Genomic DNA, 27,640 nt, shown 5'->3' on the forward strand with positions numbered 1-27,640 from the left:
TTGCCTGCCGACCTGACGCGCAGAGTTTGGTTGATAACATCACTAAACAATGACATATGCGTACACAAGTGTGACCCGTCGATTGATAACACCAGTAAACAATGATCTATGCGTGCACAAGTGTCACCCGTTGCAACGCACGGGCATTTACCTAGTCTCTTAGAAAAATAGAGTTCCCAAACTAGCTCTTAGCTGGAAAGTTCCTCCGTGGGAAGTTGTATGGTGGTTTGTCTGGTTGGTTGCTTGTATTGAGACAATTGTGATAGTGACCAAATTGTATGATTCTCCACCCCTAAAATCAAAACAGCTGTTTGACTTGGAGACAAGATTGATTACTTGGAATGATACTATAAATTGTTCTCCTATTATATATCAATAAACACAGACTCACAATACAAACAGCAGTAGGACCTGAAGTGTGACTTCTGATATTTTAACGATGTCAGTATTGAACTATTGATGCAACAGCTTTTTATATATCTATATTCCTTGGACAAACATTGAAGAAGCAAAAACCATATACACACACACAAAATACACGTCCAGATTCATCAAGGACAGTTTCAAAGATATCCAGCCGTTTGACATGATTGTCAGGGCAGTAAAGTGTAACTACAACAGTATCACACTTAAGTTCCAGAGCAGTCACATCACGGGCAAAGAAACAACAGAAAAAATGGGTCAATCACAGGTTGGAACTGCATATTGCACATAAGCTGGCCTAGATTGGGTTCAACTTAATTCAGGTATGGCTAATAAATACACAGATAACATTAACAGATAGATCCTTATGTCCGGTGGTTGGTTGAAGAACTTCTTGCACAAGCTCAGGCCATCTTCAGGGCTATTTATCCAAATGACCAAGTGGCGTGTGTCTTCAACGCTTAATTTATCTGGTTTACACTGAAGAAACTGGGCTCATAGACACTGTTGCTGGTATCCATGGTAAACCGAACCAGCTGAGCCTGAGGCTGAGAAGCTATATGCTGTCCATCACCGCATGACGCTAGACCAGAGTTCGCTCCATGTGATAGATGAAGGTCGCCACTGTTCTCGCTGGCACTAGTGAATTGGATGACGCAAGATGTTTGGTGTACAGGATCGGGCAATCCGCAGGCGCCAACTGACAGAAGAGAGAGAGCACGCTGAAGATCCGGTGCTCCATCGAATTTTGAAGCAGCTATAGACATGTCCGGACCTGCACAACCAATCGTTCAGACTATGTTATACACCCGTCGGGACAACAAATAACATCAATATGCAGAAGTTGCAGGCACAACATGGCAAACGAAATCACATGGTTCAACGAACTAGCATGAAAAACAAGCAGGACTGTACAACAGTCAATTACAATTTCTAACTCTGATGCTCAGAATTATTACATTGGTCACTAGAATAGAAAAATGTAGGTGTGCATGAGTGTCAAATGGACCTGCAGTTTATTAGTAATTTCTAGCAAGAAAAATGAAGTTTATATGTCATCCATAAGCGGGTCATGGAGTAACTATCTCAACAGTGGTCTAGAACTTCAGAAACCTAGAATAGGTGAAACTAAACAAACAAACAAAAGCTACTAAATCTGACATTGATAGAAAAACGTTTTTCCTGGCACTCAAAATTCATCATCGCTAATAACCAAGTCCGAATACCATTTTGGAGAAAATGGTATCAGTCCCTGCAGCATTTTATTTCCCTTAAATCTAACATAATCAAGTGTTTGGATCCTAGACTAATACGTGAATACAACCGATGGTCCAATTCTTGTAGTATTCTTCTTTTTCTGGGAGTAAATTTACTGACTAAAGAATCATGCCACCTACAACAAAACATACAGCTGCCCAGTATGAATGTAGTTATGGCAAGGAGTTCGGCATTCTTTGTTCCACCATACATTCTATGTAGGCTAAATCATATGAACTACAAAAATATTTTGACTTGTAAGTTCACAAGCTTCTGCAAAAAATTCAAAGTACCCGTTTAATAATAATCAGCTTCCCCATGTCTGCAAAACTTTGTAGATATGAGGGAACGGCTTAAAGGTTCCTTTTGTGTCAACTGTCCAAGATGTTTTAGGTAAGTTTCAACTACACCAGAGATTCTTTGCAACCCTTTGTCAACAAATACGGTGAACCCCTTAACAAAGCAAATAACAGCTACTTCCTTGATGAACACATTTCTGCAGCAGGCAAGAATAATGTTTGGGAAATCAAACCTTTCATTGGCCAAGGCTCATCTTTGCCATGGGTAAGTGATGGAACAGCATTGGACACGTAAGATTTATCCAAATGAACTTGTCCAGTAATTGTCCCAACTTTCGTTGACACCTCTCTTATTTCCTTTGCATGAGGGAGCTCAGATGAGCTGTCCCATGGAGAAGTGAAAGGATGGCTAACAGGAGCTTTATTCCAGACAAAACTTATTTGCCTCCTATCATCTGCAGTGGCAGAGAAGTTCAGGGATAAGAACATTTAACTTTATAAATAAGAGGTAACAAGGTAAAATAATAATACAACTGAAGCACGATAATCCTAGTTGCATAGTACAAGATACATACATTACTAAACTTGTTGTGCAAATAGCAGCTTGGGAAATCTGGAAACAAAGAAATGCTTTTATCTTTCCGGAGGAGGCCCCTTCGTTTTCGTCCTGGAAAGTCTGCTTCAACAACGCGCTGAAGCTTCAGATGTATAGATTTAGCCAGGATCTCAAGCTGCAAATATCCTTATGGCTAAGTTCTCTCTACCCCCCCCCCCCCCCTCTCTTTCTTTTCTTTCTCTGCCCTTTTGGTGGTTTCACCTTCTCTCAGTACAAGTTCTCTTTCTTTTTTAATATATACTACCTCCGTTTTTGAATATTTGCTGGCCGCTAGTTTATTTTTGAACTAAAACGCGACAAGTAAAAAAGAACGGAGGGAGTATATTTATTGCTGCTGTAGGGGTTCCCCCTACAGCTTTTGCCCGTCAAAAAAAATGTCTAGTTTAGTTTGTATATATTTCCATGAAGAAACGCAACAGCAACTTATTGCCAAGTATAAAAGATAGAAAGCTTGCCATTTGCGCAACAAGACATCTATTGGCGTTGCTGTACATGCAGCTGGCTAAGAGCCCATCACCACCATTTTGCCAGTGTCCACTGCTAGCAAATTTCAAGCACTACTTAAGTTAAGATATGAACACATTACCGAACGACGACGAAGGCAGCCTTGCAGAGGCAAAGGCGAATGCATCTGGCTGAGGCTTCCGGCGGCGGGCATTGTGATCAGACAGACGCCTCCTGCAGCTCCTCTTCTTCTGATCAAACTCTGACAGGGCATGAAATCTGGGTTACAAGAACCCAAGCAATCAGCAAAAACAATATAGGTCCTACTCATGGTTCATTGCCATGTAAAAGTGCAATACAGGAGATATATATATATATGCCTGCAATCTCCATACAGTAATAATGGGGAAAAATAGACACAGGCCGTAGCCCACAAACACACACACAAAAAAGCTCATCCCAAAAGCATACACATATATCGAGAGCCATGCCAAAACTGCAAAAGGGAAACAGGCATTGCACAGCCATTTCAACCATGCGTAAGATTCTCCGCAAACAAGTACAGCAGTGCTACTAGTGGAAAGGAAGCATCTTTTGTTCAGAGCAGGAAAAAACGCAGTTCCGTACCCCCCCCCCCCCCCCCCCAAAAAAAAAATCAACGCACGCCGTACACGCATAGCATATAGGCATAAATCTAAAGAGACCGCGCAAAAACACCTGCATGTCCAAACCAGTCAACTAATCACGCGATTATTGCAGCGCAAAAGCGCGACCCCATAGGAAGGACGACGGAAGCAGCCGCACAAAGCAAGCGAAAGCAGAGGCCATGGCCCATGGGGGGGGGGGGGGGGGGGTGCAACAGAAAGGCAAGCAAGCGAGAAGACGACGGCGACTGACCGGCTGCACTGCTGGCAGAAGCGCCGCTCCTGACCGGCGACGACGACGCGGGGGGACTTGGTGTGGGCCTCGCAGACGCGGTGCTTCCGGTGGTACTCCTTGACCCTGCTGAGGTCCAGCCCGCACCCCTCCACCTGGCACCTCACCTCGCCGTCGTCGGCCCTGGCGCGCTTCGCCTCCCGCTCCCTCCCGCCGCGCCGCGCCGGGGCGTCGCCGGAGGAGCCCGAGCCCGAGCCCGTGGCGCCGGCGTGGTCTCCTCCCCAGTCCCAGAGGAGCGGAGGCGAGGGCGGCGAGGCGGCGCGCTTCGGGGCCGTCCACTCCATGCGGGGCGACGGCTTTGGGTTGGTCAATTCGGGATTTGGGGGATCGGAGGGAGGTGCGGGGGAGGGGGCCGGAAGTGAACAGTGTGGACTGTGCAGAAGAAGAGACGGGGGAAACGGAATTTGGAATAGAAAAAAAAGGCTGGTCTTCTTTATATTTGGGCCTCCTTTTTTTCTTTATTTTCCACTCACGTTTTTTCGCATCCCAATACTTTTTCTTTGACAACGACTTACGTATCTACAGCCTAGACACTGTTGCACAGTACTCCAAATATAAGACACAACTAAAACACAACAAAATACAGTAAATATGTCTAAAACATGTGTCTTACCATATTCATTATACCAATCAAATCATTCGATAAATTAAAGTGACCAATCAGTTAGTCTCATGTCTTAAACATAGAGCTAAGACATTGTGTATTCGTCAAGATACATGTCTTGAGTTTTTTACATTCACCCCTCTGGACACTCGAAGACACAACTTAAGATACTTACCCTAACGAGAGTCTATGTAACTATGGTTGTCGATGATTAAGAATTTAAGTGTTAAATATAATATATGGTTGGGTGAGTCGATGTTTAAGAATTTAAATGTTAAATATGGTATATGGTTGGATTATGATGTAAATACTCGTTTACATGTTTATAAGTTTTTCTCTGTCTTTTTTTTTCAATGAAGATCTTTTTTGATGGGTAAGTAAATATAAACCGATATATGAGACGAGTCAAAAGAAAACAAAGTGCAGGCCTTTTCACTTGCACAGCTTGGCTGCCTGTATCCTGCGGATCTGCGCTCCAGCGATGAGTTTAGAAATGGTTTACTCGTGAGCCAATGATGCCGGTTGCTTTGCGCTAAGCTGCTAGTGGGCCAGTTAATTAACTTTTAATTAAATATGTTTAGTTGTGACGTGAGAGCGGATCTTGTAATAAATAATAACTAGACAAGTAGGGAGGTCAGAGGTCGTTTTCCTGGCTCCTTTTATTCAGAAAAAGAACAGAACGCACACGAATAAAATTAAAATTCTGCCCTAGCTTCCCCTTCCCTTTTGATTGATTGATGGAGGATCGGTGGATGTGATGTGATGCGATGCGATGCTAGGGTGGCTGTGTGACTCCGACGCCTCCATCCCAAGGCAGATTGGCAGGAAGACTTCGAAACGAGGCGCAATAGAGCCCCCACCCATCCACCCAGCTGATTAGAAGAACATCGGCAAGGCAAGCATACTTGAGTCAAAGCGCGAGCATGAACCTACTACCAAATATCGATCCAGGAGAGCCGACGTCCGTGTAGACTCCAGATCCTATCTGTAAACTAGGAAGCAGGAAGCAAAAGTCATGCACGACACAGATCAGGTCAGTGATCGTATTGAATCTAGGCTTGAGTGAGAGCCATTATGGATATGGGGGCAATTAGAGACGTTCAAGCTATAATATACGTAATACCTCTGTCCTTTATCTACTCATCGATTGATTGAATGAACACAAAATGACAAAAAGAGCAACTCAAACACTAATGGCCATCAACACCTTCTAGCTCTCGTGACCTCATGGCTGGGGTCGGAAGTCTAGCCTAATGATCCTAATCGACCTTTATATCTGTCTACTAGATAAACTTTTGGTGCAAGAATGTCCAAAATCGAGTCTAGCTTATCTGAACTGGATTTTTTAGATCATTTCGAATTGAATATCTCCTAGGTTGGAATCCTCTTAAATTTTGCTCATCATCACCCTTTCTTAGATGTGGTGGGGTCCATGCCCTACGCTTGTACTATTCCTGGTGGGCCTAGACACATTCTTTTGTCTTGTGATAGGTTTATGCTTGGGCATACCGGGTCCCTTGCCCTCTCAATGTGTTGATCCATAAAATCCTCGAGGCATGCGCACTTTTTGCGAGGCGACACCAAAGAGCTTAAAGATCTTAGGGCCGACCAGTAGAGGGTCTGAGTGCCTAATAAGTATCGTCATATGTTTTAGGGACCAAACTGCCTCAAACACTTATACTACGTAATGTCCAAAGGGATGAGGGCCCGCCCAAAAGCTTATCCTCGTGAGTGCCCTAGAGCAAGAGGGGCCCCAGATGTTTTTCCTCATGAGTGCCTCGGGGCAGGATCAGAGAACTGAGGGGCCCCAAGAGCTTATCCTCATGAGCACTCCAAGGTACGAGGGCCCATAGGGGTTTATCCTCATAAGCACCCTAGAGCAGTAGAGGATTCATGGGCTTTAAATTGATAACGGGCCCTTTAGAGCACAAGGCTTTCAAGGGCTTATATATTTCCTTTTCTCAACTTTGTCGAAGCACTACATGCCATGAGCATTGGGAACAACCTCACTCACTATATTTGTCTAATGACAAATCAAGAATAGTGGTGTTGGCGCCGATCTGGGCAACGCCAATCACTAGAGATGTATCGTCTGGCGGTGCCCTCTGCGGCGGCGCAAACGGTCGACGACTCTGGGTCGGACGGTCCATGATCTAGGCGTAGGGAGCCTATCACTGTAGGTGATCACTGTATCTTGCAGAACTCTTGTACCGTGCACGGACCCAGGCCAACCAGTGACGACAAACGTAAACCTCATGTCGAAGTCACAAATGGCCATAACATTCTGTGAAGTGTAGCCGTGCCTCCCAATGTATTTTGCTTGCTCCGACATTGGGACACTTGCAAGGAAGTGACTACCATCGATCGCCCCTATACAGTCCTTGAAATGTGGCCAAAACCTAGTCTCCCTAAGTCTCGAGTGTATCTCAATGAATTATGGATCCTTTGGCCTAATTACATCATTTGACATCCTAAAAAGTGCCTCGAGCACTTCACTGAACTTGTGACTAATGGTTTCCAAAGAGTACCCAAACTTGTTCCTAAGTTGTCTAAATGACTGCGGTTCACCACATGCCCAAAGGAACATTGCTAAGACCTCCTTCGTTGACACACCTCGACTAGCAATGAGGTCGTAATCATTAACTAACGAATCATGTAGTCAACGAAACACGATACAACGCATGCGGAACATATCGTAACCATAGTTGGGTTCTCTCCCACTAATTCTAGATCATCTTCTTCAAGCTCATCTGAAAATGAAGCTGCATCCCTTGGTTGACCTCCTAGAATTAAGGTAGTTTTATTAGTGCACACAATTGGCCCAAACATGATCCGGAGATCCCCCTCGTTTTCTAGTGGTTGATTCTTGAACATTAGACAGCCTGGCATAACATGCATCCAAAAACCAAGCTAGTATTAATAATACAACACTAATAATTTAACTGTACTACTTAATGCAAAAGGATGTAACAAAAGGCGTACCTCATTTTGCTTTGCCCACCAGTCATTCATAGCACTTATTGATCCTGTGTGAGGATCCCTCCCGAGGCCTGTTGCCCTCTCATTCAGTGTCTTCCATTGTGTGTACATGCTTTTGAGGGTGTCCCACTTATTTTTCATTTGGTCTCTAGTGTAGGTTCGACCAATGCGTTTCTTGAACTTCCTAATCAGGTTAGCATATACTTCGACATTCAGAAAATGTGTTGGCCTGTTGTGTGCATGGACCTCGTCTACACAAATTTCATTGTATATCTTAGGAGCTCTCGAGTACCACTTGACTATCTAATTTTGTAACGATAACATAACGATCAAAATGTATTTGAGACAACGCAAGTCAAGGGAACACATGACAAAAACAATGCAAATAACATAATAGTACAAGCATTACTTGTTCGGGTACCCATTACAAGTTCATTACGTTGACCCATTAGAACATATTAAAAGTGCAGTACACACGTCCATTACAACATACCCGATGGTAGTAAATTGTGAACAACTTACACATAAACCTTAGCCAAAAGAAGTACCAAACCCAAATCCCTACAAACTACTGGTAGGCATAGTGCACATCATTCACAGTTCGTTGTCACTAAACGACGATATCTGATCAGAGTCATATTCGACTCCCCACATTTTTTCAAAATGCGCAACGAAGTCGAATGGCTCATCAAATTCGGGTTCCGTCGATGACTCAGGCCAAGACAAGTCTGACAACACATAGTCGTCGTCGGGTTCAGGTTTGTTTTCAGGGTTGATGCAGTCCAAAGCGTATTGACACTCAAAGAGTCCTAGTCTAGGATTTCAGCTAGTTCATCCAATGCAATGCGAAGCTGGCTAACTTTAAAAGAAGTTAGACCACATCCGGGGCAGAGTTTTTCCCTTGCTAAAGCAAGAATCCTGTTGGAAGTGTCTTGCATTAAGCCAATGGCTTTATCAGCTTCTTTCAGAGGCGAATTCGTCTAATTGTGAGTTAGGTCGTTAGATTTTGTTTTAATGATAATAGTCGACTAACAACGACTAGAAGCAAAGAAGGCAATACAAAGTAATGCATGCCATTCGCTAGATGCAACAACACATATGAACAAGGACTAGTACCAAACAAACAATACAAGAACATGTATGAACAAGGACTAGTAACCAATCAATAACAATACAAGAACAGGTATGAACAAGGACTAGTAACCTAAATAACAATACGCACGGGAACCCTAGACCAGTAACGAACAAGACATTCCACATATTGATGAAGTCGTCAAAATGTACCTTGGTTAACTCGATTGTGCGGGGACACCAACTTGAACTGGATCTTTGGAGAAGTACCTGAGACAAACGAATCCACTAACCATTAGGGTTTTGGAAAGGAATACCACGGTTTAGGATGTCAATGGAGTGGAGAAGGTTTGGGCGCTACAGAAGCAGGCGAATCCGATGAACTCTGTACTCAAACGAGGATTCGCTACACCGAATGGACGAAAAAAATGCAATCTACCTATGCTGGAAAGTATGAAAGGGGATCTCTCGGTGTACATCGGCTGGAATCCGATGAACTCGATCCAAAAACTTCAATTCACTACGACAAATCATGGATAACAAATGCTAACTATCGATGAAGTTTGAAGGGATCAGAATCGTCGTGAAGAACTTAGAATCTCGTTGTCGTCATTGAGAAGAATCCCAGCTCCGCCTACACGAGGAAAGAAAGAACACATGGGTAAGCAGCACAACGGAGGAAACAGAGGGATGTTGGGCGAGCATGCGAGAAACCTAGAAGGCGAGACAGGAGCGATGCGAGGCAGCGGGGACCAAAGAAACCCTAGCGTGGCGAGAGCCAAGGACTGGACAGATGCCCAGCTAGCCCAGCTTTCTACGGAAGCCCGCTTCTATCGGACCGTTGCGGGGGTGGCTTCGGTGGGAAGCCTGGTGGCTGAAGCGACGGTAGAAGAGAATCCAAACAGGCCGTATACAGGTTCGAAGGTGAAGCCATACTTTATAGTTCCACGCCATTTACATCTCATTTCCACTTCTTTTATTTAATGCTCCGCGGCTTATTCGATTTATTCTAAAACTGCTCTCCCACAGCCATCAATCCATCATGACCGATCTTGCAGCTAAACGCAACTCACGCCCTTCTAAGCACGCCTGGTTTCTCCGTTCATCATCTGCCGAGTGTTTCGAGCTAGAGGCCGACTTCAGGACTCAACCCAAGTTGCCCATGCAGATGTACTTGAGCTGCAGTTACCCGTGGAGTACATACATGTCAGAGTTGCAGCAACAATGCAGGAGTAACAACAGATAATACCTGCGAGTTTACTAACCTCCAAGTACTCGTCAATGCCGTACTTCGATCCTTCTCTCCCTAGACCAGACTGCTTTACTCCGCCAAATGGCGCCACCTGAGCATTTTAAACCAGAATGCCAGATTAATATTGATGTACTAGCCACAAAGTAGGCTACTGTATACTACTCCAGCCATTCAAAAATGTATGTTGTTTTAGTTTTGTCTGAAGTCAAACTTGTATAAATTTACTTCGTGCGTAGAAAATTGCACAGGCATCTACAACAACAAATTAGATTCGTTAGATCCACCATGAAATGTCTCGATATCACACTTTTTTGGTACTATAGATGTTAACATATTTTCCTACAAAATTGGTCAAAGTTAAGAGAAGTTTTGACTTATGACAAATAAAACGCCCTTAGAAAGAGGGAATATTATTGGGTGTTTCTTACCTCCGTTGAAATAATTCCCTCGTTTACCCCAACTAAGCCGTACTCAAGAGATTCAGATACACGCCATGAACGAGGTATGCTCTTGGTAAATATGTATGCAGCTAAGCCTGCAGATCCAGCACAGTGGGGAAATTCTTGAGATCAGACATAACAAGGGAGATAAGTCTACATTGTAGGCAATGATCCACATAATCCATTGTTAGCGGTATGCGCACAATTCTCGGCGTAGTTCAGTTTTAAGACATCCAAAGATACTGCTGTATAATAAAGAACATTTAAGTTATGCTGGGTCTTAACATCAAGAAGAGAAAAATGCTATATTGCATATTACAGCTTCTAAGGACAAGAAATGTTACTACATTGTATCCTGCATAGATTTATTAAAATTTCCTTGATAAAGCATAACGCGCAAATTATGCTAGCATCTAATTTGTTCAAGAGTATTCAATATTTGGTGCACTAGATATTGTTAATGAACCTGCGTTTGTATCGTTGGCCATATGAACTGCTTCTTCCTCAGTTTTGAACGGTATAAGGGGTGCAACTGGACCAAAAACTTCTTCTCTGAAATGAAAAAAAGATGTTAACAACTATGAAGTGTCAGACAATTCCTCAATATTAGACCATTTACTCGCACGTGAAAGTAGATTCTATGCACTACAACAAGGTCTGGTTGAAATTGTTAAGATTAGAAGGTCTAACTGTAAACTTTACCTGAAAAGAAGCATATCATTGCTGACATTCCCTACTACAGTTGGCTCATAAAATGACATTCCCAGGCTGTGTCTTTTACCACCTAGCATGACATTTGCTCCCTACAAAAAGATTGGGGAGGGTAATTCACATGCATTTCAAAGAGAGGCAACAAAACACCAAAAAAACATGTTTCAGCTCTCAATGAAGCAAGCAAGAACCAAGATGTTCCAACTTAAACCCACACATTAACCAATTCGGCTTGATCTGATTTCAGCCAAAAGAAATTCAAGGAGGTCTGTCCTGAGTGCAGATTAACCAACAGAGCCTGGGGCCAGGAATCAGTCGACTTCTCTTTTTTTTTCTGAGAACCCTCCCAGTTTGGAAGGGAAAATGCACACCCTTAGGCCTAGTTTGGGTACTCTAGTATTGACCCTAATCCATATGTATTGAGATGGATTGAGGTGTAACTTAAACTAATTTACACCACAATTCACCTCAACACATGTGGATTGAGGTCAATACTAGAGTACCCAAACAAAGTCTTAGGGCTTGTTCGGTTACGTCTGGATCGAATGGTATTGAGGGGGATTAAATCCCCTTCTATTTAATTTTGACTAGAGAGGGATTTAATCCCCTCCAATCCACTTCGATCCAGACACAACCAAACAAAGGTTTATGATGATTTGAGATTACCTTTGAAGTCGCGTCATTTATGAACTTCTCCACCTAGAGGGGGAAAATAGGCCAACAAATAAAGTATGAGTAATTGCTCACTTTAGGGAGGAAGAGGGAAGGCGGGAGACTAAGTAGTTGGGACGAGTCATTGGCCAAACTATGCACCTTTTGAACAGCAGCTTCGTTAATCAGAGGACCCTGCATATTAAAGGAACTGGAACTCCTAAGTCAAGATTATATAGATGCAAGATATTAAAGAAATATTTTACTGGGTAAACAAAATAGAGAGCAGGGCACATCAGAAAAAGCACATGGCAACAGAAGAACGTGAATGGTAGTTGATAAGTACTGTAATATACTAATATTATGTGTTAAACAGCTCAAACATTGAATGTAAAACACTGTTTATGCAAATTGCAATGAACACAAAAAACAAAATTTGGAAATGGTACTAGGTTATTTAGCATAGTGATAATGGTAATTGTTAGAATTCTATACCTGAGATGTACTCTCTTCTAGACCGTTACCAACCTTCAAACTCTGAACAGCCTGGATGAATGCTTTTGCAAACTTTTCGTAGATACCTTTAGATGCAACATGAAACTTTTTTATGGATCAAATGAGGCCTCAGTAACATTCAAATCAGATATATGATCAATATACCTTCTTGCACCAATATCCTGTTTGCACAAACACATGTCTGTCCACTGTTACGAAACTTGGCAGCAAGCTGCACACATATGGATTTCATGAACATTGATCACATTAAAATGCAAGGGCAATGCAATATTTCAACAAGTCAAACGAAGTCTATCTCAAATGAACCTCATTTAAACTTTCTCGAGCAAAAAATGTTTGTTTCTTGTCTTATGGGTAGTTATGTCTATTAGAGTGGACGCACTAACCAGTTAAACCCAAAAGGTTAAGCTGATGGAAGAAGGTAATAAATCCACTTAGGACGACTCCAGCAGTTCACCTAAAGTTTACCCATAAGCATTGTTTTGCATTGTTCTGCACTGTAGATTGCACTGTTCGTAGAGTGGAGTTTGAATATGGGTATGAGTATGGGTAAGTTGCTGGAGATAGTCTTATATGCTTCAACACCCCCACTCACGTGTAGCTAGAGAGAAAGGCGCAAACGTGGAAATAAATGAGTGGAGGCACAAATGAAGCCTCTGCCAGGATTCGAACTCGAGACCTCTGGCTTTAATACCATGTTAGAGTGGACATACTAACCAGTTCAACCTAAAAAGTTTAAGCTTTTGGGAGAAGGTAGTCAATCCACATATACACTTCAACAATGTCATCTAAAAGTGGAATGCATCCGTTGCTTGTAGCTGTTAGCTGTTGTAGCTTTTATTGTTGCCCCAAAAAAGGCTATGGGGACATGTTTCTGATGGTTCTGAACTCTGACACGGTCCTTCGCTCCTCCTGGATTCACCAGGTGAAGCTTGGGTTCTATATCTTCTTTAAGAAAGAAAGAAAAAAGAATTTTTCTATATGCCAAATAAAACTCTTATCCTTGATCTGCCACCAAAAAAACCTATATCCTGTCAACGCCACTATCCATAAATTTTAATCCCTATCATGCCATTGTTGACGGTATTTTGTAGTCTTAGCTAACTTACATGTCAAAATAACCTGTTTGCACATCCTTTTAGTTGGGCACAAGATCCATTGTATGCCCTAGACCAGGTAATCCAAGAAGCCAACATCTGGATTAACGTCCAAAACCGATGTGACCTCTCCGATCTACCTTCATAAACAAATGAACCCATGTGTGCACCTTAGGAGCTTGTCTGGAAACATAGCAATTCCCTCAGTCCATATGTATTCAAGGGATTGAGGTGGAAAATCTGTTCGTTTTCCAGTCCAATCCATATGGATTGGGAGGGATTGAGTTTATTCAAGAAATGCCTAGATGAGAAACCGAGGATATTTAAGGAGTGTACAGCAAGCTTACCCTCCACAACTGCTGCCACACTCGCAGCCAAGCAATAGCTCGAGTGCAGCCATCGATCACGCAGCCCAGACCGCCCACACGCCAAGTATATAGCCAACGCGCCTAGCAACCCATACCGCCACAGGGCCTCTTGGCCAGCCGGTTAGCGAGAATCTTGGTGATCAGTTTTGCAAAACTGTGCACAAGACTAATAGGCCTAAAGTCTTTGACCTGCTCTGCCCCCTCTTTTTTCGGTATCAAGGTAATAAAAGCCGTGTTGAGCTTGTGGAAATTGTTGAAATTCCTGCTCCAAACTGCCCTTACTGCAGCCATAACCTCTGCCTTAATACTTCCCCAGCATTCTCTATAGAATCGCCCTGTGAATCCATCCGGCCCTGGGGCCTTATCCAAAGGCAAGCCTTTAATGGTTTCCAAAACCTCTTGTTCTGAAAAAGGGGAGTCTAGATTCTCCAGATTATGTCTAGACAGACCAATGGCGTCCAAATCAATAGTCCTTTCCCTGTTTCCACACTGCCCAATGAGGTTTGTATAAAACTGATCCACTGCTGCTGCCTTTTCGCAGTGGTTGGTTAGGATACGATCTCCATCAACCAGCATGGCCACAAAATTCTTCCTCTTACGATGCCTTGCATGAATATGGAAAAATCTTGTGTTCGCATCCCCCTCTTTGAGCCATGAAATTCTTGACCTTAATCTTGCCAATGAGTTGGTCTCTCCAATTCAGAGCGCATTTATAAAGGGAAGGTTCATCCAAGATAATTTCATGTTGGTACAACAAACTGCAAGGCTGTTTCACCAGCAGAAATTGCCTCGCCTACTCCTCAAACTTGATATCACTAAGGCCTTTGACTCAGTGGCCTGGCCATTCCTAATTGAAGTCATGCAGCAGATTGGTTTTGGTCAGATCTGGAGGGATATTGTTTGTGGGTTATTGGCCTCCTCCACTACACAAGTGCTGCTCAATGGTTCCCCGGGGGAACGTTTAGCCCATAGGAGGGGGCTCAGGCAGGGAGACCCCCTCTCCCCCATGCTTTTCATCCTTGTTATGGATGTTCTTGGCCTCTTATTCGCTAAAGCTGAAGAAGCAGGTTTGCTACAGCAGTTATCCAGAAGAAAGAAGCTCCACAGGATTTCTATTTATGCAGATGATGTGGCTGTTTTTTTACATCCCACTGCTGCAGAAACTTCTATCACTCTAGACATTCTGCAACTTTTTGGAGATGCTTCTGGCCTCATTAATAATGTGCAGAAATCAAATGCATATCCTATTCAATGCTCGGAGGAGATTTTGATGGATGTTCAGAGTTTGCTGCCTTGTGAGATGGCAACCTTCCCCTGCAAATATTTGGGGCTACCCCTTTCCTTGCATAAACTTTCTCGGCAACAGTTCCAGCCCTTTGTTGAAAGAATTGCAGATCAACTCCCTAATTGGAAAGCTGACTTAATGTCTAGAGCAGGAAGGAGAATTCAGGTGCAACATGTTCTCACAGGCATGACAGTTTATTTAGCAATGGCAATTGACATCCCCCAATGGACCTTAGATGCCATTGATAAGATAAGAAAGGGTTTTCTTTGGAGAGGCACAAAGGAAGCAAAGGGAGGACACTGTTTGGTTGCCTGGGGAAAGGTGTGTCGTCCCCTTCAATTGGGAGGCTTGGGAATCTCTAGTCTCCCTGAGCTTTGTTGGGCTCTCCGCATGAGATGGCTGTGGTTGCAGAAAACAGATATGGGGAGGCCTTGGGCAAATCTTCCAATACAGGTCCCAAACAAAGCTAGGGCTTTTTTCTCTATGGCTCTTGTTTCTATGATTGGGGATGGGTCAAACACCTTGTTCTGGAATGATAGATGGCTGCATGGCACTCGAATCGCTGATATTGCCCCTAGCCTGCACAAGTCAATTCCAAGAAGAATTGCTAACAAAAGGACGGTGAAAGAAGCTCTTGTAAACAGGAAATGGATTTCAGATATTAAGGGGGCTCTTACAGTAAGAGTCTTGGTTGATTATCTAAACCTTTGGGAATCCCTTTCAGGAATTGAGTTACAGCCAAACATTAGGGATAAGCATGTTTTCAGCCTTGCTGCAGATGGTAAATACACAGCGAAAGCAGCTTATAATGGTCTGTTTTTAGGATCTGCCTCCTTTGATCACTACAAAAGAATCTGGAGATCTTGGGCCCCCTCAAAGTGCCGTTTTTTCATGTGGTTGGTGGCACACAACAGATGTTGGACTGCTGATCGGTTGGCCAAAAAGGGCCTGAATCACCCGCAAAGGTGTCTTCTTTGTGATCAGGATGATGAAACCATGAACCACCTTCTTATCTCCTGCGTCTTCACAAGAATTTTCTGGTATATGCTCCTAAGGAAATTTGGGTTACATGACCTGGCCCCACAGCCTGGCCTTACTTCCTTCTTAGAGTGGTGGAAAGGGGCTGCTGAGGCAGTGCAGGGAATGGTCAAGAAAGGGCTGAATTCTCTCATCATGTTGGGTGCCTGGAAGATATGGAACCTCCGCAATAGATGTGTGTTTGATGGAGAGACCCCCAGCCTCTCTCGAATCCTGCAGCAGGCTGAAGAGGAGAGAAATCTTTGGGTGCTAGCAGGGGCCAAGGGTCTCTCCTTTTTGGCTGCCCCTTTGTTGGTAGTCTGAATTCCTAATGGATTTGTTCCTTTATGTTTGTTTCTGGCCTCCGTAAGGAGAGCTATTGTATTATGTACTATGTACTATTTCTCCTCTTCTTAATATAATTAAAGGCGCAGTTCCCCTGCGCTTTCGAGAAAAAAAAAACCCATACCGCCACATCCCTGATTCATCGCCGCCAGCTGCTTCTTCGCAGTTCGCCGAGCCATCCATTCACTTGTCGTTGACCACCTCTACAATTTGGGGATGGTTGACAGGGGCAGTACTGGTATCTTGAATGTTCCCTAACTAAGGCTGTTAGATTGTGTGTGTGGGGGCCGGCACCACTGTTAGGCTGCCGGCCCATTAGGGTTAGGGTCCTGTGAGTCTATATATTGTACTTCATCTCTTATGCAATACATCAAGTACTAGCCTACTAGGGTTTCCTACATGGTATCAGCTAGGTTTTTCTTCCTCCCACCTACACAGTCGCCGCCCACCCTTGTCTAGGAACAGTTGTCGGCCTCTGCTTTGCCTCCGTTGGCCCCGGGAGCCTCTCCCTTCACTCCCGGGGTCGGCCACCATCCCAGCCGTTGGCCCTTCTCCCTTGGACGCCAGCAGCAGGGAGCTCTCCGTCCATGGCGCCCTTCCTCTGGTCCAGCAGGGGTGGCGTAGGGGCCTCCTCCCCATGGAGCCGGCGACCCCCTCCCTCTGCTGCTTCCCCACGGCATGGTGCCCCCCTCCGTGCGCGCACACGTGCGTGCCGCTGCGAGCAGGCGAGCGGACCCAGGCCACGCCGCCATCACGCATAGGCGAGAGGCGCTGGTCCGAGCCACCGACGTCCTCCTCCAAGCCCCCGGCGCGTGCGCAGCCTAGGACGCAGTTGTCGTCCTCCACCGGGTGCCCCCCCCTCTGCCAGCCACCATGGATTCATCGTTGTTGTGAACTTCTCGGCTCGATCCGCCGTCCCTTTGGCCGGATCGCGTCTTCCTGGCTGGATCTGTCGCTGCCGCGGCCTTCCTATCCGGATCCGCTGTTACCCCTTCTATTATGCCGCAGGCGCGGCCACCATGACCGGCGCAAACGCGTGCGCTGACGTCGGCCTCCCTGGTGGGGCTCCTCGACATCCTGACGATCGAAGGAGTAAGAAGGTCGGCCTGCTAGTGCTCTTTTGTTGTGTCGCCCTGCCGACCGTTGACGCTCGAACGTCGACCCCTCCCGAAGAACGGGCTACTGCTGCGTGTCTCCCGACCACGACCACCTCGACTTCGGCTAACTCGGCATCCAAGGGCTATTGTCTTCTCAGAGTCCACACCGGTCTCTACTCCAGTAGCAACATTCGCACCCTCACGACGTTGCGACTGCGGGGGAGGGGGGATTTCAACCCGTCGGCTCCTACCTTCGGCTTCTACTACAGTCTCATCGTGTGTGGTGCCCCGTTGCGACTGCGGGGGGATGTTAGACTGTGTGTGGGCCGGCACCACTGCTGGGATGTCGGCCCATTAGGGCTAGGGTCCTGTCCTATGAGTCTATATATTGTACCCCATCTCCTATGCAATACATCAAGTACTAGGGTTTCCTACAAAGGCAATGGCCATGGCCTTGGCATGGAAAGCATACAAAATATACCGATGGCATATATAGGAATCATGTTTTCTAGGTGGCATGGGGAATATAGGCTTATGCCAATGGCAAGCAAGGAACTTTCTCCAAAAAAAGCACACCCTTTTTCATGCAAGTGTAGACAGGGCTAAAGAATTGCACTTCTTCTAATCACAAATATAATGTCCATCCAGGTTTGTCCTAAGCCAAATCTTTTTCTAAAAAATGACCAACAATATCTACAAAAAATTCTGTCTGGAGCAGGTAGCAGTTGACAAAAACAAAACATTGCCTTACCGTACACGGTAAGCAATATACCAGGCAGAAAGTTGCATCATGTAGACAGACCCTTAAGGAGACATAAATACGTATTTCACTGATTTTTTGCAAAAATCTAAGGGTGTGTTTGGTTGCGGGACAGCCAGGACAGGGTCGTCCCCTGGCGTCCTCTCTCGTCCCTCCAATTTTGAGGGACAACTGAGAAAAACACTGGGATAGTCCTGTCCAACCCTTGACCCTGAACCAAACAACCTTATTTGAGGGATCGTCCCATCTCGTCCCGTACTGTCATTGCAACCAAACGCACCCTAAGTTGGGACTTGGGACATGAGATTAAAGGTGTGTTTTTTATCTCACTTGAGGGATGGCAATTTTACCGCGGATTCGGATATCCGTTGGATATCCGACCCGACGGAGCCAGGTATGAATACATTTTTTGATCCGTGGGTCAAACTCGTATCCGACCCGGAGTCGGGTGAGCATGGATTAGGATATTACCTCCAACCTGCGGGTTATCCGTTGGATATCCGAAATCGACCTATAGTTTATCTTTTGGCCTAGCCCATATTACACAACAAAGAGCAAACTCTAACTCCATGAACCCCATGTCTAACGCTCCAAATTCCCCATCGTTGGCCGCCCCTTCTAGCCTTGTTGGCTTCCTACATTGTGCCTCGTGCCCTTTCCAAGTCCCATAGCGCGCAGCACCGATGGCGGATGGCCAACGGCTGCCCCTTCCAAGCTCTAGTGCCCCTGGCCATAACCCACAGCCCGATAATAATTCTTTTATTAAGTTTTTAATTGTATGATGATGAATTGGGAATAAATTTGATTAATTATGCTATTGAATTGTTGAAAATGATTGTCTATCATATCCAACGAATATCCGAAACCCGTCTGAAACCCGATGGGCACGGGCATGGATATAAATTTCTACCCATGGGTATGGTCGCGGGCGGATATTGGTTACAACCGCAGATATGGTTGCGGGCGGATATTTGCAATATCTGATCCGAATCCGATCCGTTGCCATCCCACTTGCTGCTTGGAAAACGATAAACTCAAAACCCAAATATTCTTAATGCATTCATTGACCTAAATTGGGCAATTTAAACAGCCTAGCATGTTTTCTATTTTGCACAACAAAACCATGAAGGAATGAAAATAATAGATCTTGAGATCATTTACACATTCTTGACAGCTATGTCACCCTCATCCACAAAGGGAACTAGAGATGACTTGATTTGTTTAGTAAAGAAACAAAGATAAATGTAGAAGTGAGTCTTACACTGCCTTTAACAGCAACATCAATGTCCGCATCATCGAAAACAATGCAAGGTGCATTCCCACCAAGTTCCAAGGAGACCTACAACATTATTGTTTTTTTTTGGTGAGCATCATCACTAGGTCTCAGACTGAAATGACAGAGCATGCAAACCTTCAAAACAAGACCATGTTCAAAAAACAAAACACTTATCCAATGTGAAAACTTTCGGTATCCTCCATCCAAAAAAGAATGGAAATCTAATATTAAAATGTTGTCCAAAAAAGAATACTATGTAGATACATTATGGCAATTAAGTATGGACGCCATATTTGCCTTGGTCCAACCAACACTAGGAATGATGAAAACAGTACGGGTACATGTGTCATTTTAGCTGTCCAGAATGTGAGAATTGCATCCTTTCTGCAACGGAGGGATTAAGTTCGAATTTTAAAAAAAAAAGTTTCCTAGAGCAATCCTCCCTGTCCAAACAGGAACTAATATGCTATGACCTATAGTCCGAAAAGTAGAATTATTGGTTTGCAACAATATCAATAGGTATCAAACAACAATTAAGTTTCTTATTAAGAAATAAAACTCGACCTGCAGGGGGGTAAGACAGACCCCGGGCAATTGTATTAAGAAGAAGACATTCTCTTCTCACATAGGTCGGGAAAACCCCCGAACCTCTACTCCACCCATACACAGCGGCACCGTAGCACATGTGATAACGACCGCAGCCGGGCCTTACACATGTGCTTTGGCGTGGGACAGACGAGGGGATTTTTTTAACCACAACCTGAAATTCGCTCCCACGGGGAGTCGAACCCAGGACCTAAGGAGTGCTACTCAGACCACCTAACCAATTCGGCTAGAGATCCTTTCGCCTTATTAAGAAATTAGAACTATGTTTCATAAGATCTAAAATAATAATTCGAAGGCAGTCCATAAAAGACTATTAGGAATCTAGTATGCTAATTGAACGAATGATTTGAGCACCAGCTGGTCCAACACCACCGCGCACCAGAAGGCTTCTAGAAACTGGTTTTTCTTGGCTGACTTATGATTAAAAGTGGATTTATCCCTTTTCTCAAGATTTGATGATTGGTACATGTACATGAAACAGTAAGTAAAGTATACATTCAAGGGTATTCAGGACCTGAAACAACCAAAGAAGAAAAGGAGGGGTAATAAGGGCTAGTCTGGATATAACCTGGTGGTAACCAGATGATTACCACTGTTAATACAAACCCTCTGCACAGATTTCTTACAGGTTATTAAACAAAACGATAGTCATAGTGTGTTTTCATCATGAAAAGGGAACTTAGACATGTGCGATAATCATGTTTTTTACAGGAAGATAGCTATAAAGATTGCATAAATAACTTTCACTAAGGAACTTTTCAACTTTCATTAAGGAACTTTTCACTATACCTTTTTCACAGTATTTGCAGATCCAGCCATCAGTTTTTTCCCAACAGCTGTTGATCCAGTGAATGTAATCTTTCTGACCTAACCAAAAGTTATATTATAGTGTCAACCACAAGTATTCCTACTTGACATATTATAAAGACAAAGAAAACTGCAGATGCAAGACAAGATGGGAGGAAATAAAACCTGTGTACTCTGCAGCAACGCATCACCTATCTCAGCAGCATTACCCATCACAACATTCAATGCACCCTGAATTATATAATAAGTTCAAGACAGATTAAATTGATGACAAAGAAACACCCACAGAACAAAATCATTCAGATAATGAATAGAGAAGAACATCTGTGCAGTTTCAAGTAAAAGATTTTTATCAAGTATCAAACTATCAATGCATTGCAAAATATGATTCCCTGCCCCCTACAACTGTAGGACTGCAGCTATAAATTAATTGCATCAAGTTTGGTCACTTGGTGTGATGATTTTCTCCTCAAAACAATGGTAGAGCATTTAGATTCAGTACGTAATTCCATACTTTACATGAAAGTTCACCTATTTCTTTGGTTTGTACCTTATAATTAGTAACTTTTGATGAAATAAATACTCAAATTAGATGGAAATGATAGAGGACTCGAGATGATTACCGCTGGTATTCCCGCTTGAAGAGCAAGATCTGCTGCAGCTAATGCTGTCAGAGGTGTGAACTCCGATGGCTTGACAACAACAGTACAGCCACAGGCCAAAGCTGGTCCAACCTGCCCAACCATATATGCAAAAATGTACTGCCTTAGTTATTATCATTTCCTTTCTTAACTCAACCAGGAGAAGTGTACTGCATTGCTAGCAACCTTCCGGGTTATCATTGCTAATGGAAAATTCCATGGTGTAATAGCTCCAACTACCCCAACAGGCTGCAGTGCAAACAAAAAAGAGCAACGTTGAGATAGATGGTTTGTAAATCTCCACATGGCACATGGTAATAAATACTCAAAAGAGAAATAGAAAATGATGACACGTGTTCAGAATTTAGCACACCAGGTCAAGAAAATGAACTGCTAAATTGGAGTCACGGTTCATTAAAGAATGTGTATGATAATCAAACTATATTAATTTGCTCAACAATATGAAAGTGGCAATTGCATTCACAATCAACTCCTTCCACATATGGATGTGCTAAACTAAGAAGTGCAAATACTAAAGCCACGTGTTGTTTAAAAATATTAATAGTTCCTACTACATTGTATGGAAGTGAAACTCTATTTTGCCCTGTTGCAAGCAGTTAGCCAAAAGAACATTTTAAGTCCAGTTGCAAAGAGATCGTGTGTCTACATACACTTCATAAATGGGCATATTATCTTCTAGAATATGGCATCACCAACTCCAGACCGAGTATTTGGATCGGTGGCAAATCCTTTTAATTAAAAAAATATAAAAAGTACATGAAAGAGCTTCTATCTGAGTTGGTTAGGTAAGGTCGTGGTCATACTCGCATGGGTTATCATATAGACTACAATGTCGTTGTGTGTGGGTGGGACAGAAGTTTGGAATTTTTCTTGACCTGCGTGAGAGGATTTCTTCTTAATGCAATACCCAGAGATGTCTTACCCCTGCAGATCGAGTTTTTTTTATAAAAAGAACTGACAGGAGTACTGCCATTCAATAAATTGGTATAGGACTATACGAGAGCATAGTACAATAAAAAGAACTACTGTAAGCAATCAATGTTATTTTTTATTAATATTTTTTTCATGTGCTGATCATGGCAATATCTCACTGTCAAACCAATGTATCAGCTAGCCAAGGTATAGCGTAGGGGCCTATAGCCTAGTGGTAGCGGTGACATTAGTAGCACCTCGGTCCAAGGTTAGAATCTTCATAGGAATGGATTTCAAGCTATGTAAATAAGGTCACTCGTTGGTTCCCAACGATCGGCATGGGTGAATCAACCTATGGTGGGTGGACCCTTGTGTAAGGAGCTGGTAGTGGGTCGGGACTCAAAGCACGGGTTAAGGCCCGAACCATAGGGGACAGCATCTCGTGTATAAGGGGGGCCAACTTTCGTGACCTTTCCTGACCAAGCTCCATTTGAGCTCTTTTTAGTAAAATATCATGGTTGCAGTATATCCCCCACCAGCCACGTTCTTTAGGATTCAAGGTAAAATGGTGATGAAATATTATAAACAAAATATACATCAAGCTAATAAAATTAGTGGTAGAAGAGTGAGAGCTATCAGCAACAAAGTAACCAAGGAAAAGGTATCATCATATTGCCTGCTTCAAAACCAACAATCTGCGATCAGATAAAGTTGGGGGAATGATGTCACCATATATACGCTTTGCTTCCTCTGCAAAATATTCTATGAAACTTGCACCATAATTGACCTGATCAGAGGAGCAACAACCAATGAGGCCCCAAAAGAACCTCAAAATCACAAGCACCAACTAACATCAGTGAATGATACAAATCAAGTACCTCACCAAGGGCTTCTTTCATAGGTTTCCCCTGCTCCAGTGTCATGAGAAGTGCAAGCTCTTCCTTGTGTGAAATAATTAGATCGTACCTTGATTGATATACTTAGTAAGAAGAAATATTCAAGCAATAATACAGAAGTGAATGCTATAAATCATAAAGAGTAAACACATTACAGGTATATGGTGGGTGTGAATGTGCAATCTAGTCATAGAACTTCAAAATTGAAAAATCTAGTCAGTAATCTTGTTTTAAGGGTGCAATTGGACCTGTGGCAACACATACACATGACTGAACGAAAACATGGTGTGGAAACACATGCACATCTAACTCGATTGCAGTCAAGAACTGCAGTATGCATGATGCATGATAGCAGCTTTACTTCTGCCTCTCTTTTCAACTAGAGTGTGAGAGGTAGCCGTTGATCATCCTCGCGCTTGTGTTGCTGAGCCGCTTCATTGCCTTCAGCCAACATATGCTAAGGTGCCACCCTACTGGCATGGGCCACGCTATGCATCCTTTCCCTTGATATGTGCATGCATCCCTGCCTACTTGTCCTCGTCTAGCTATTCTAGATTAGAACCTACCATTGGCCAAGCAAAAATCCAACACCGGGATCGATAGTATAGGTGGTGCACTTTTTCTTTGCCCTTTTCCACAAAATGTGCAGACCACAGTTGAGTACATGAACCCTAGGCCATCTGCTGCCATGCTTTTTACCCTATCAATGTCACATGGACAAGAATGTCCCAGATGGCCCAGCTAATGACCCAATTACACATGCAAATGATATCAGTGATAAATTTGTGTCATTTTAATGTTCTGTAACTAGATTGCACCCACGGCACAAATTTTGTTACCCACAATACAATTTACTCAATCATAAAAAACGAATTTTACAAAGGACTCGTTTCCATATAAACTACCATTTTCTTAGTGCCTTGCTCCTCTCACTTGCAGTGAGTTTACTCCAAGCTGCGAGAAGGAAAGGGTTAGAGCATAAAAGCAGGAAAGTTGCAGATAAGAAGCAGCTACAATAAAAAAACCAAATATTCGTATAAATTACTCTTGATTTGGTATAAGAGTGTCCATAGAGGGAAATGGCAATTGCAAAGAACTGGATTTTACATATGAATTACTCTTACTTTGGTATAAGAGTATCCATAAAGGGAAATGGTAGCTGCAAAGAACTGACTTCATGCAGGCCTATTCTTTCAGGGGAAAATGTGGTTATGGGTACTAAAAGGTACATAAAACTACAACCAAAAGTGGTCCAGATATGGAAAAACAGAAACAGAGAAAGTTTCCCAGCTTTATCCTTACTGTAACTAATTTTACTTGTGGTATGGACTTCTTAGTTTTCCTACTAGTTTAAGATGCATCTAAAACTTGGGGTACATTATAGGTCATCATTATCCCCATCTTCCAGTTTTTTTGTGTTTTTCCAAAATAAAAACAAGTGTTTGAATCAAAAGAAGACTTTACAATATATGTCCAGTTGCAGTTTACTTATATACTAGTCCTAGGTATGACGTTGCCATTAGTTAAGGTATTTTAAGGCAACAAAAAAGTATAGATCCAATGTTGGCTGCTCCCACCACATGAGTGGGGTTTGGAGACGGAATAACCGTGGCAAGCATTACCCCTACATTTTTGCAGAGAGGTTGTGTCAAACCCAAGACCGCCGTAGTGGAAAGGCTTCTCACCACTACACCAGGCATGTCCTTCATTTTAGAGCAATAAAACATCTAAGAATTTCCGAGATATAAACAAGATATAGACATTGTTAAGTTCGTAGATTTGGGCCACCTATGTCACCAGGAACACTTTATTTTCTTACAAGAACAGAGTTATCTGAGTTACAGTAGAAACAAGAACTAAAATAAAACAGAGGTTAATATTTTTCACGGCATTCAGCACAAAGCTTGGACATTATCCCGCATATTTACAGTGTTTAAGTAACTGTACTGTTAGAATCTTGTAACACTTTGACAGCAACAGCTCTATTCTGGAACACAATATAATATAGGTATTAAGGCATAAAAACTGAACACTGAAACATTTGACTTACAATAGAATGTACTGTGAGCAGAAGCAATAGCATCAGATGTTTCTCTGCTGCCCATACAGGACACGTTTGCCAGGACCTCACCAGTTGCTGGATTTTGCACCTGCAGGAAATAAATTATATGTTCAGGCTATCACAAGTAGTAGCAACAATGACGCAATGGGAACACTGCGTTGACAGCCTAGGGACATATAAGTCATGAATTCATGAACATGAACTCAGACTTCAGTACTTCACCCGAAACACAGCTCCTAAACACGATATTACAATATCCAGCGCGCAAAACGACATAAACACTAATTGCACTCGAATTAACTATCTGAGCACCGATCCACAATCATCGGAGAGTCAACCGCTAAGCCGCCACATGAGAAGAGCCAACCAACCCACCACATTCCAGGTGATTTTCAACGAAACTGGAAGAAGCCTGCGAAGCGGGATTAATCCGGGAAAGTGACGCGCACCTCAATGGTCTTTCCGTCGTAGGCGTCCACCCACTGCCCAGCGATAAGCCCCTGCGTCCTGAGCAGCCCGGCGGCGCGGATCTTCTCCATCGCGGCGCCCGCGTCCGCGCTCATCTGCACACTCAAAATATATCAAACCCGCACAGTGACGCGCCGACGGGATGGCGAAGGCCTAGGGGTGTTCTATGAAGCGGCCAGAGGATGGTGGGTTGATGATGTGAGGGGGGCGTACGTGGCGGAGGGAGACGACTCGGAACGAAGAGGCTGCGGCGGCGGGGATGTGGCGAGCGCCGAGCGCCACCGCGCGTCGCATAGCCATCATCGCCATCGCCATTTAGAACCTGGTATCGACTATCGAGACGGGGGGAGGCCGCCGGCGGATGGGTGTGCGAACTAGGAAAACGACGAGTGGTGACGGCGGCGGACGCCGGAGGGAAGGGCCCACCTCTTCCGACTCTTTGCTATAATTATGAAGCTTTTTGCCTTTGTTTATGGTGTAGGCGTGTAGCCTGTTGCGGGAATTTCTTACTATGTTGGAACAGCTCCATTTCCACGAAACTTTACTTATCCTTATTATCGTACACATACTTATCATGGTTATAAGGTTCATCGTATATTCATCTTCACTCGGATATCGGATCTTCAACAGGACAGGTCCTTATCCCGATAAAAAAAAGCATGATACATTGTGTTTTATATAATATTAACAACCACACGACACTCAACAATACATCATAAAAAAATTTGATATATAACAAGAAAAACATTGTTTAATGATGTGAAATAGCAAAACACAAAGTGATATGTGGATTTATGGGTGGGGCGGCTGGTGATTGGATGTCTCGGTTAGGTGCAGGGGTAGATCTGAACGGGGTTGGGGGCAGCCCCCATTACATCCATACAACTCCGTTGGAGAATGTTTAGAGTAGAGGAGAAGAGATGAGGAAGAAGAAGAGGAGAGAAAATAAGTCTGTCACTACATTGGGTAAAGAAGTAGAGGATAGAGGAGAGGGAAGGAGGGAGAAGAGAGAGAAAAATGTGCCTCCTACTAACTTGTGCTACCTCCACAAATGGTCACTAGAAAAAACAGCTCTCCCTTAAACTCTTCATGGATCCGTCGGTGGATGATGCTTAAAAGGATTAGGAGAGGTAGAGTTAGTTGTTGGGCTTATTATCTATTAGGTTGCACGCCTAATTTTACTGGATGAATTTTACTCGTGGATAATTGGGTTCGAATTCTGTTTTTCCATACCCATACCCGCTATACCCAATGGGGAAGACTTTCTCTCAATCTGTACTCATAGGGATTAAAATCTTTTCATAATTTAATCTTAATAGAAGAATTTCCTATGGATTAACGGATATCGAATCCCGATTGACACCTCTAGTTGCGTTGTGCAAATTTAGACTTCTCAACGATGTGTGGTGATAGTGCACATGTCACTGTCACAATGAAAAAAGAACGGATTCAGGACCATTATGTTTTGTGCTTCGTGGAAAAGGATTAGATGCATCTCGTCGTGCACTGTTTTGCTGAGTGTAGTTTAAAATAAGAATGAAATAAGAGATGTGATAAGAAAGTGGATGGAGATAGTCTAATACCAAATTTAGCATGTGGAACAGTGAGATGTCAAGCGCATGGACCATTGTCAGTTGGGTTGTAAAGTTTGTCCATGGGCCCTTTTATTAATGTTTTATGTTTTCATGTGCAAATTCCAAAAAAATGCACCATTTCAAATAGATTTTAACTAGGAATGGTATTTGGTCTATGAAAACTAAGTATAAGCATTGCTTGTTAATGA

At 43.4% G+C, this 27,640-nt stretch overlaps 2 protein-coding genes and 1 pseudogene across 5 annotated transcripts; all 3 read right to left on the bottom strand.

Annotated features, from left to right (window-relative positions):
• Nucleotides 1-571: 571 nt before the first annotated feature.
• On the bottom strand, nt 572-4,368 carry sbp19 (SBP-transcription factor 19). 2 transcript variants are annotated; one of them, NM_001138620.1, is made up of 5 exons: nt 3,937-4,368; nt 3,182-3,318; nt 2,555-2,655; nt 2,213-2,434; nt 572-1,198 (listed from the first exon to the last, which is right to left on the bottom strand). In NM_001138620.1, exons 1-4 carry the CDS (start codon nt 4,257-4,259, stop codon nt 2,417-2,419), a joined length of 579 nt encoding a protein of 192 aa, NP_001132092.1. In that variant the 5' UTR covers nt 4,260-4,368; the 3' UTR covers nt 572-1,198; nt 2,213-2,416. The 2 variants fall into 2 exon arrangements, with proteins under 2 accessions (NP_001132092.1, NP_001345690.1); NM_001358761.1 differs by lacking the exon at nt 2,555-2,655 and having other exon boundaries at nt 719-1,198; nt 3,937-4,348.
• Nucleotides 4,369-6,966: 2,598 nt separating this feature from the next.
• LOC127151786 (uncharacterized) lies at nt 6,967-9,541 on the bottom strand (annotated as a pseudogene). Of its 2 annotated transcripts, NR_182032.1 has the most exons (5): nt 9,344-9,541; nt 9,069-9,263; nt 8,843-8,899; nt 7,562-7,742; nt 6,967-7,461 (listed from the first exon to the last, which is right to left on the bottom strand). The product of NR_182032.1 is annotated as an uncharacterized protein, transcript variant 2 (transcript). The 2 variants fall into 2 exon arrangements; NR_182031.1 differs by having other exon boundaries at nt 7,562-7,809; nt 8,843-9,263.
• On the bottom strand, nt 9,505-26,329 carry LOC100284047 (succinate semialdehyde dehydrogenase). The gene is made up of 20 exons (NM_001156945.2): nt 26,071-26,329; nt 25,839-25,952; nt 25,378-25,477; nt 24,233-24,281; nt 23,310-23,397; nt 23,108-23,218; nt 21,685-21,747; nt 21,481-21,591; nt 21,023-21,088; nt 20,840-20,917; nt 19,430-19,507; nt 12,344-12,410; nt 12,179-12,264; nt 11,846-11,878; nt 11,699-11,731; nt 11,024-11,124; nt 10,788-10,873; nt 10,310-10,416; nt 9,895-9,972; nt 9,505-9,808 (listed from the first exon to the last, which is right to left on the bottom strand). The coding sequence occupies exons 1-20, from the start codon at nt 26,170-26,172 to the stop codon at nt 9,776-9,778; spliced, it is 1,584 nt and encodes a 527-aa protein (NP_001150417.2). The 5' UTR covers nt 26,173-26,329; the 3' UTR covers nt 9,505-9,775.
• Between the last annotated feature and the right edge of the window lie 1,311 nt (nt 26,330-27,640).

Source organism: Zea mays, chromosome 4 (assembly GCF_902167145.1).
Source record: "Zea mays cultivar B73 chromosome 4, Zm-B73-REFERENCE-NAM-5.0, whole genome shotgun sequence".
Classification (NCBI taxonomy): Eukaryota; Viridiplantae; Streptophyta; class Magnoliopsida; order Poales; family Poaceae; genus Zea; species Zea mays.